The sequence below is a fragment of the Podarcis pityusensis genome (assembly GCF_964106645.2).
Source record: "Podarcis pityusensis genome assembly, chromosome: 8".
Lineage (NCBI taxonomy): Eukaryota > Metazoa > Chordata > Lepidosauria > Squamata > Lacertidae > Podarcis > Podarcis pityusensis.
The window spans coordinates 14,533,120-14,544,055 of record NC_138033.1 but is presented as its reverse complement, the minus strand read 5'-3'; the positions used below and the strand labels follow the sequence as shown (position 1 = coordinate 14,544,055).

The following is a 10,936-nucleotide window of genomic DNA, read 5'->3' as shown; positions in this document are numbered from 1 at the left end:
ACATGCTGTGCAACCCCCACCGTGCCGGGCGTCATGCCCCCGGACTCATGCCATGCCCCTGCGGGTGACGTGCCATGCCCCTGGAACCATGCTCCTGCGTGTGGCATGCCACGCCCCGAGGACACATGCCACACCCCCGGCGATGTTCCACTTGCCCGGGATGCGTGCCATGCCCCCACCTACTCTCTGCCCCCGGTGCGGGAGCATGCAGCTTTGCCACTGGCTGAACCTGAGAGGGTATCAAGGCAGCTCTGTCCCATCACAACAGCCTCTACTGCTCTGCTATACCTCCCCCCCACATGACTAGCTCTGTAATTTCAGCTGTCAGGAGGAGGGGAACAGCAGCAGGAACAACAGCAAGCAGGGAAGTCAGTCTAAGAAAGGGGTTCTACTGCAGGCATCATGCCCAAGGCCCCGAAACCAAAGCCAGCTTGTGCCTAATGCATCTCCAAACACCCAGCCGACTGGCTCACCAGAGAGAGGCATCACAATAGAGGGCATCACATCAGAATAGGAGTTCATGCTCATCAGCTGACATCTTTTTTCAACAGAAGCTCAGGAGTGACAGCCACTACTGGCATGCGGATGCTAAAGCACACCTGCTGAGGACTTCCGCTGCCTCTGGCCCCATGTGCTATTTGGCCAAGCTCAGCCCCCTCGGCTGCCACCACTTTTCAGGGCTGTGTGTGCCTGCTTATCTCGCTTGAGATTTGTAGAGGGGCTCATCCTTCCGTCAGCTTCCTTAGTGCTCATCTGAATGACACTCGCATACATAGTCCTTCCCATGCCCAGCAATGGAGAAAGGAAGAGCTAAATATCTGGGCACTTTGGACCTGGTAAAAATAAACCTTCTTTATTCATTTATACCCCACCTTTTCCCCTAACAGGACTCAAGGCTGAACACAGCACCAGAACCGGATTTAGGTTTGATGAGGCCCCTAAGCTACTGAAGGCAATGGGGCCCTTTATATGTCCAGCTGTCCTTTGTCAACAACAAATATGTCCAGCTGTCCTTTGTCGCTGTTTTTTTGTGTTGAATATATGCTATATAGTAATTTATGGACCTAATAGGTATCTAAAGTCATTTGCACATAACAAAATATGTGTTTTATCAAAGTAATTGTTGAACTGAAATACTATTAAGAAGAAGTATATTAATAGTGAAATACAATAGTGAATAATACATCTAAGGGTTTTTTTCCCTTTAATTTTTTTTTTGGGGGGGGGGCTCCAAGAGAGTGGGGTCGTAAGCTATAGCTTGTTTAGCTTATACATAAATCCAGCACTGCACAGCACACTTCTTGAAGGAAAAGATGGGGAGGCAAAGAGGTTGGAGCGGATGAAACAAGGGGGCAACGCCAATAAATGTGTATTGTGTGTGTTATTTGCATCAAAAACAACAAAGGAATGTAGTGGACGCTTACTGCTCAGTTCCGTGTTAAATGCTTTCAGAAAAAATATCCTTTTGCAATCCAATGGGGTAACTGTGCCCCTGAAGGACCAGGGGCGCAGCCTGGGAGTCATTCTGGACTCGCAGCTGTCCATGGAGGCTCAGGTTAATTCTGTGTCCAGGTTGGCTGTCTACCAGCTCCCTCTGGTACACAAGCTGAGACCCTACCTGCCCGCGGACTGTCTCGCCAGAGTGGTGCATGCTCTGGTTATCTCTCACTTGGACTACTGCAATGCGCTCTATGTGGGGCTACCTTTGAAGGTGACCCGGAAACTACAACTAATCCAGAATGCGGCAGCTAGACTGGTGACTGGGAGCAGCAGCTGAGACCATATAACACCAGTCTTGAAAGACCTACATTGGCTCCCAGTACGTTTCAGAGCACAATTCAAAGTGTTGGTGCCGACCTTTAAAGCCCTAAACGGCCTCGGTCCAGTATACCTGAAGGAGCATCTCCACCTCCATTGTTCTGCCCGGACACTGAGGTCCAGCGTGAGGGCCTTCTGGCAGTTCCCTCACTGCGAGAAGCCAAGTTACAGGGAAACAGGCAGAGGGCCTTCTCAGTAGTGGCACCCACCCTGTGGAACGCCCTCCTACCAGATGTCAAAGAGAAAAATAACTACCAAACTTTTAGAAGACATCTAAAGGCAGCCCTGTTTAGGGAAGCTTTTAATGTTTAATAGCTTATTGTATTTTAGTATTTTGTTGGAAGCCGCCCAGAGTGGCTGGGGAAACCCAACCAGATGGGCGGGGTATAAATAAATAAATTATTATTATTATTATTATTATTATTATTATTATTATCATCATCATCATCATCATCATCATCATCAACCCAGAAATGGTGGGAGTAAATTTACGAAATTTGAGGCGGTATACAGCTATATGATTCTTCCCAACTGTTTTAATGGGTAAACAGAAGCATGCATGTGTGGGAAAAGCGGAGGGGAGAGGTAGGGTCATTCTTCAATGAGGGTTATCATTGTGTCACATGACAACGACTGGCAGGAATGGAATTTAGCATGACATGGCTGTTCATTGGTTAAAAAGGCTAGCCAATTCATTATGGCATAATTTAAAGGGCCAGTGGAGGGGTGGTCCACTGTGGTGGGCTGTAGTGATCAGGTGCTGGTAATTTCAAGCACGTGTGCCTCCTTTAATCACTGACAGAAGTGGAGTGTTTGTTGAGAGGGTGGCAGCAGCCACACAATCTGAGAACCTGGCTGCAAAGCTGACATTTTAATATCAGCCCAGCTCTAGGTCAAAGTAAGTCAGACTGAATTTTGAGTCCATGGTTTCCGTTTCTTCATATCTACTCCCTCCCCACTAAATTGCAGAGGGAACCAAAGCGATTTATCGCTGGCATGCATCTCTGTGTACCTTGCCTTTACTCTTTGAAAGGTGAGTCATGCCTGACCTCTCTTGCAGCACTGTGATCCCACTAGCTCCCAGAGACTCACCTAGGGAACTGGGCTTCTCTGATGCATGTTTTTGCCCTCTGCTGGTTTCATGCAGGAATGCTACTATTCCTGACAAGGAAAGGTAAGAGCAGGTGGAACCTGGTGTTATTAGAATCATAGAATTGCAGCGTTGGAAGGGACCACGGGGATCATCTAGTCCAGGTCCCTGAAATGCAGGGATCTTTTGCCCAAGGTGGGGCTCAAAACCACGACCCTGAGATCATGAGTTTCATGCTGTAACAACAGAGCTATCTCTAAATCATGCAAGGCTACTGACGGCTACTTAGCCATGGTGGCTATATTTGACTTTTTCTTTGATTTTTTTAAAAAGCAATTTTCTGCTTCAAATGAGAATATCCTAAAACCTCAAGGACAAGGTCCTTCCTCATTTTTATAAATAAATAAATAAAAATTATCCTACCCCCCACCCAACAACAATAATTATTGTTACTTATCATAGGAATTGTGAACGAAATTACCTCAACTGGCCTTTTTAAAATTATCTGTGTGTCTGATTTTCATTCAGTTGCATTAGCTGCATAGTTTTCTTTTTTATTTCTTTAGATTACTATGTAACTGAATTATATGTTCTTGATTAAATAAGTCAAAAGAAATATATACAACTTCTAAACCAATGGTGGGTAACCAGCAGCACATGGACTTTCTAATTAGGTTTAGCAGGACTCTCCATTGGCCTATGAGGTCATCTTCACCTGCCCCATATAGCTCATCAGCTGTAGGGTAGGTAAAGATGCAGCAAAGAGGGCTGCTGAAGAGCAATTTCCTTTGATGGTGTTGCCCAACAATATAATGATGGCAGATGACTGTAGGTAGGCAGCCTCACCGCCTGTCAAAATTGTTTCATGGGCAGTGGGGAAGGTAAGGATCTGGCCCACTGGCAAGATCCAGTTCTCCATCCCTGTCCAACATGACACAAAAGGTGCTGCCTGGGGCTGATGGGAATTGTAGCCTGAAACTACAATTGGTAGGTTGGTGACTTGTGCTTGTATCAGGTAGACAATTGTGAGAATGGAATGCCTTTCTTCCAGCTCTTACTTGGGTTTTCACTTACAGCAGCCTTTCTCAAACTTGGTTGCCCAGATCTTGTTGGATTACAACTCCCATCATTCCTGACCACTGGTCCTGGGAGCTAGGGATGATGGGAGTTGTTGTCCAACAACATATGGGGACCCAAGTTTGAGAAAGGCTTACTTACAGCAAGGATGGGGAGCCCAGGACTCTCCTGGTGTTTTTTAGACTCCAACTCCCATCAGTCTCAGTAAGCACAAGGAATAGTCAGGAATGTTGGGAGTTGGAGTCCTCTACCACCCACCCATCCAATGAGTATTGTGTTGGCTCTTAGGGTTAAAAGATGCCCTCCAGGGGTCCTGGCCACAGTGAATATGCCGTTTGTCTGCTTTTACTTGCTCCTGCTTTAGGGGGATGTCTGCCATGTGTGTCATGTTCAGCTGCTGGGGACAGTTGTAGTGGCAGTAAGCTCATTTGCCCTGGTGGGCTCATCAAATGTGGCACAGCACAAACCGTGAACACAACAGGTGAGTTTCATAAGATGTCACACACCCACAGGTTACAGCAAATAGGGTGGATGGCAGGAATGAGGCAAGGCTATAGTTTTCTTTTCCATGGACTGGGTGGTCTTACTGACCAGGCCCAAGCAGATTTACTCAGAAGTCAACCATATTGAGTTTACCGAGGCCACATGAACACCATACATGCTATGAGAACCACTTTAAACTGTCAGTTTCCTCCAAGAATTCTGGGAGCTTTGAGTTTGTCAAAGGGGCTGAGAGTGTTGTTAGGAGTCTCCTATTCCCTTCACAAAGCTACAATTTCCAGAGTCGTTTAACAGTCAAACCTTCTTCATAGGTAACTTTGGGAATTGTAGCTCTGTGAAGGGAAAGGGTGTGTGTGTCTCTCAACAGCTCTCAGCCTTAACATACTACAGCTCCCAGAATTCTTTGACTGTTCAGAGTTTTTTCATAGTTCTTTACATGTATGGGGTGAATGGGACTTGGGTCAACATCCACACCATACATTAAAAGCACCATGATGCCACTTTCAATCATCCTGGTTTCTCTTAAAGAATCCTGGGAACTATTGCTGATTGAGGGTGCTGAGGGGGTGCTTATGCTGGCGTTTGGTAAATATATTACAGCAGTATGCAGAAAGAAATAGGCTGGTAAGACTGCTGGTTGAACGGATAAAGAAAACATAAGGCTTATTACTCGTGGCAACCAAAAACATTGAGTTAAGATTTTACCTGTTGCCAAGATGGAGCCAAGAAGTTAACACCAGCGCATGGAAACTCGCAATGGATGAACTTGGAGAAGGGTAGGAAGGAAGTAAAGACTGGAAGGAAGGGATCTCTTTTACCAGAAAGCAGTTACTAAAAGAGAATGAATCAGGGAGGAGGAAGACCAGACTGCCTTTCTGTCTGCCACCCCCAACTGGATCAAGTTACTTGTTGCAGCCATTGTTGCCTTACTCTCAACAGTTTGTGGACTTACATTCCTCTCACAGAGCTGCAATTCTCAGAGTGGTTTAACAATCAATCTGTCTTCCCAGGACATGCTGGGACATGTAGTTCTGTGGTGGGGATAGGGGTCTCTTAACAATTCCCAGCTCCCTTAAACAAACTACAGAATTCTATGGTGGAAGCCATGGCTTTGAAGGTATATTCCAAAATGTAGCATACATCTTCTCTCCAGGTCAGTATAATTTGGATTACAGGGCTAATCATTTATGCCAGGGACCTCTCTTCTGATTAAAACTTTCTCTTCCTTGATCCCAACAGGACCAAGGACTATTCACAAGTTTTGCTTCCTCCCCAGCGACTGCATCTACAAAGGCCCTTCCACATTTAATGTGGGCAAGTCAGGAATTGTATCAAGCAGGCTTTTCTGCTGCAACGAGGATGAGTGCAATCATTACTTTCCTGATGGTAAGTCACTGATGTATCCCTTTGTCTTTGCCCATTCTATCATTCCACATTCTACGGTGTCATTTTTTAAAAAAAACACCAGCTTCCTTTTTTATTATTATTATAAATATTTATTAAGGTTATCACAATATTACAAAATGAAAAAAGAAAAAGAAGAAAAAATACAAAATAAAAATAGTTAAAAACAATTCAATCTTTCTATCACTTATCTTTCATTTGCTTGTTTCCCGGAGCTCCTCATACCTCCCTTTTTTGTATTCCAGTTCAATTTATTAGTTCAGCAATTCCTTTCCCTCCTTAATTTATCCTGATCTTTAATCTTAATATATTATAACATTAAATTTTTACCTGTTAAAAATACATTTTTTCATATTCTTTTATACCATTACAGCTAGAAACCACTTAACTTCAATCCAACATCATTCTAGCATTCATTAATTTTGCAGTATTTCTGTAAATAGTCTTTAAATTTCTTCCAATCTTCTTCCACCGACTCTTCTCCCTGGTCTCGGATTCTGCCAGTCATTTCTGCCAATTCCATGTAGTCCATCACCTTCATCTGCCATTCTTCCAGAGTGGGTAGGTCTTGTGTCTTCCAATACTTTGCAATAAGTATTCTTGCTGCTGTTGTGGCATACATAAAGAAAGTTCTATCCTTCTTTGGCACCAATTGGCCGACTATGCCCAGGAGAAAGGCCTCTGGTTTCTTCAAGAAGGTATATTTAAATACTTTTTTCAATTCATTATAGATCATCTCCCAGAAAGCCTTAATCCTTGGGCACGTCCACCAGAGGTGAAAGAATGTACCTTCAGTTTCTTTACATTTCCAACATTTATTATCGGGCAAGTGATAGATTTTTGCAAGCTTGACTGGGGTCATGTACCACCTGTATATCATTTTCATAATATTCTCTCTTAAGGCATTGCATGCCGTAAACTTCATACCTGTGGTCCATAACTGTTCCCAGTCAGCCATCATTATGTTATGTCCAATATCTTGTGCCCATTTAATCATAGCAGATTTCACCGTTTCATCCTGAGTATTCCATTTCAACAGCAAGTTATACATCTTTGACAAAATCTTAGTTTTGGGTTCTAACAGTTCTGTTTCTAATTTTGATTTTTCCACCTGGAAGCCGATTTTCTTGTCCAAATTATATGCCTCCATTATCTGATAATAATGAAGCCAGTCTCGCACTTTGTTTTTTAATTTCTCAAAACTCTGCAGTTTCAGTCTATCTCCATCTTGTTCCAAAATTTCCCAATATTTTGGCCATTTGACCTCCATATTGAGCTTTTTCAGAGCTTTCGCTTCCATCGGTGACAGCCACCTTGGGGTTTTGTTTTCCAATAGGTCCTTATATCTTATCCAAACATTGAACAATGCTTTCCTGACAATATGGTTTTTAAATGCTTTATGTGCTTTAACCTTATCATACCACAGATATGCATGCCATCCAAATACATTGTTAAAACCTTCTAAATCCAAAATGTCTGTGTTTTCAAGAAGCAGCCATTCTTTCAACCAGCTGAAAGCTGCTGATTCATAATAAAGTTTAAGGTCTGGCAGGGCAAATCCACCTCTTTCCTTTGCATCTGTTAGTATTTTAAATTTTATTCTAGGCTTCTTGCCCTGCCAGACAAATCTAGAAATATCTCTCTGCCACTTCTTGAAACAGTCCATTTTGTCCACAATTTGCAATGTTTGAAACAAAAACAACATTGTAGGCAATACATTCATTTTTATCGCAGCAATACGGCCCAGCAGTGAAAGCTTCAAATTTGACCAAATTTCTAAATCTTTTTTCACTTCAGCCCAGCATTTTTCATAATTGTCTTTAAATAAATTCCCATTTTTTGCTGTCATGGTAATCCCCAGGTATTTCACTTTCTTAACCACTGTTAAACCTGTCTCATTCTGAAACCTCTCTCTCTCCATTGGTGTTAAGTTTTTCTCTAAAACCTTGGTTTTTGACTTATTCAGTTTAAACCCTGCAACCTGACCAAATTCTTGAATCAGTTCTAAAACCCTTTTGGTACTAGATTCTGGCTCCTGTAACGTCAATACTAAGTCATCTGCAAATGCTCTCAATTTGTACTGTTTGGCTCCGACTTGTATACCTTTAACCAACTGGTCTCTTCTTATCATATTCAGCAAAACCTCCAGGACCGATATAAAAAGTAATGGGGAGATTGGGCAACCTTGTCGTGTCCCTTTTTCAAAACCACCAGCTTCCTACTTGGGTTGGGGAAGAGTGATTTGCAAAATGGATGTCGGTTCTATCACCGAGCCACTTCCTTACTTGTGTGTGTTTGTTTTAACAAGGCCCAGAGAGCACTGTTGAAGAGCTGGTCACTGAATCATAGGACCATAGGAAGGTGTCTTCTACTGAGTCTGACCATACTCAACTGTCTAAAATATTGCCCACCCAACTCAATATTGTCTAAAATGACTGGCATTGCAGGGGGTTGGACTAGATGATCCTCAGGGTACCTTCCAGCTCTATAGTTCTATGATTCTATGAATCAGGTGTCTGGATAGACTTTCCAAATGCAGGAAAATTTTGAGCAGGCATCAAGAGCAAAATATCGAGGGCCTCTTCCTGAATGCCCAAAGGCAGGGATTTCCAAAGTGCAGGTGTTGCCGCACGGAAGATACCATTCTTCCCAAATGCAAATAGATATTATATGGCAATTGTAAAAGTGCAAGTTTTGCATATCAAAGTGCTCCGATAGGTACATCAGCATTTTCCCGACTGAATTCTCCAGTACTACGAGAATATCAAGGCAAAGCAACCAAAGGCTGTTGTATTGTAACAACTTAGTGGACTTAGAGAAAACCTGACTTGCACTTACTAGCCACTCAGCTCTATGGGAGAAGGTGGATTTGTGATTTCCACCCTTGTGTTTAGAGCTCTCTTCTTCCTTCCTCCCAAATCTGGACTGTCTTTTCTTTCTCCCAGTCCCACCCATAAGCACTACATTCAATGGAATAACGTGCCCAGCCTGCTTTGGTCTGGAGAACTATACATGCAATGAAGAAGTGATTGCCAATTGTACTGGAGACCAGGACTATTGCCTTGACATGTCTGGGACTGCAAGGACAGGTAAGTAGCCACATAAATGGCTCTGCTGGATTGGACCGGAGACCCAGCCATTCCAGAATTCACAGAGGTGAAACAGATGCCTACAGGAAGCCTACAAGGGGTGCATGAGTACAATAGCTCTGTCCCACTTGTGCTCCGCAGTAGCTGATATTCAGTTACAGATGTTAATAGAGATATCATGACTAGCAGCCATTGACAGCCACATCCTCCTGTCCAAACCCACTTTTAAAGCTCTCCAAGTTAGCAACCATCAGCACATCTTGTTCAGCTTCATAGTTCAGTTTAGGGACTGTATGACGAAGTACTCCCTTATGCTGCTCTGAACTTCTCATCATCCAACTTCATTGGAACACATACACAAACATGCATACTGGTTTTCAGTGGATTTACTCTGAGTATGGCTTACTCTAATCTAACTATGTAAAGTATACACACACACACACTTTCTCGAAGATATATATTTGTATAAGACTGTTGTCAAGGTGTAATTCACATGACCGCAGACAGATGGCACTAACCCTGTGAATGACACCATGATGACAGTTAGGAGGAGGCAATGGCAAGGATTGGAGGAGGAAAGGAGGCTCAAAGCTGAGGCAGAGGAGGAAGGATGGATAGCAAGATGGTGATGAGGTTGAGGAGGGGAGACAACAACAAAAGGATTTTTTTTCATTCTGGGAAAACCTGACTTCCTATGACAGCATGGGGAAAATCTGTTAATATATGTCTCCCACTGGGATTCATTTTTCTAGAATATGAATTAGGGTAGACTTACTGTATAGAATTTTGCTTTTCATGAGATAATTGACCCAAGAGAATCTTGTTCCATTTCCCCCAGTCTTTTTAATTTTTAAAAAAGTCTAATTTGCAAAATGGTGCGATGATGAAGTACAGTCATCACACCATGTCATCCTTTTATGCGTGCACTATGATTTCATAACTTCCAAAGAACGAAGGGGGGAAATTAGAAGCTTCCATATAAAAATTAGCAGTTAAGTTTCCCTCTCAGAAAAATTCTGAAACTCCCGAATCCAACCTGATTCCTCCCTTTTTCTCCAAGTTGCCTTGGAAACAACAACAACAACAACAACAACAACAACAACAACAACTATTTATACCTTGCCCACCTGGCTGGGTTTCCCTAGCCACCATTTCAGAAATATGGAACTGCAAAATCTGGAAACCAGTTAAGATGGATTCGATTTCCAGCCTAAATGCTGACTGTCCTTTCCTTCTATTCCCTCTGCAGGACCACCAGTGGCCATCAAGGGCTGTGTAAACAAGGTTGTCTGTGATGATTTTAAAAAAGGGATGGTATTTTTTGCTGGGGTTCATGTACATGGAGTAGGCACTTGCCTTCCCATGAAGGCCATCTCTGGAAAGGCTGGCTACACTCCAGAGTTGTTTGCACTTTCCCTCCCAGTTCTTGCTTGCCTTCTGCATGTGAAGATCCTCCCTTGATTTTCTTCTGGCACGAAGACCAAGAGATCCTGCCTGAGCCCTTCCTCCTTGCTTACTTGCTTTGTGGCCCTTAGTGGCCCTTTATAGGCCTTGGGCTTTACAGTGAATGAAGAGCTCAAATTGCCCAAGATACACTGGTGTCTATTTTTTTATGTTCCGCCATGACCTCCAGTAGTAGCAGAGCATGGTGACACTCAAGTGATGTCATCAAGCAGCGACCAGCTGATAATACTGGTAGGTGACATATAAAATACATCAGCTGTAGCTGAAGAGTATTGGTACTGAAATCCTGCTTCTGGATGATGATGATGATGAGTGCTGTCTATTATGGGCTAACAGACTGGGTGGGTACGCTGGGTGCAGCCAGCATTGCTTATCCTGTTTTAGATCAGATTTTAGGCCAAGCACTGCTTCACGCAGCAGATCATTAATCTATGGAACTCACTTCCACAGGGGAAAAAACAATGGCTTTAAAAGAGGATTAAACAAATTAATG

The 10,936-nt window shown here is 43.2% G+C and overlaps 1 protein-coding gene across 2 annotated transcripts; it reads left to right on the top strand.

The window, feature by feature from the left end:
* Positions 1-538: 538 nt before the first annotated feature.
* Positions 539-10,727, top strand: LOC308484409 (phospholipase A2 inhibitor and Ly6/PLAUR domain-containing protein-like). Of its 2 annotated transcripts, XM_081019345.1 has the most exons (6): positions 539-836; positions 2,879-2,992; positions 4,350-4,466; positions 5,726-5,872; positions 8,836-8,979; positions 10,229-10,727. In XM_081019345.1, exons 2-6 carry the CDS (start codon positions 2,932-2,934, stop codon positions 10,438-10,440), a joined length of 681 nt encoding a protein of 226 aa, XP_080875471.1. In that variant the 5' UTR covers positions 539-836; positions 2,879-2,931; the 3' UTR covers positions 10,441-10,727. The 2 variants fall into 2 exon arrangements, with proteins under 2 accessions (XP_080875471.1, XP_080875472.1); XM_081019346.1 differs by lacking the exon at positions 4,350-4,466.
* The last annotated feature ends 209 nt before the right edge of the window (positions 10,728-10,936 follow it).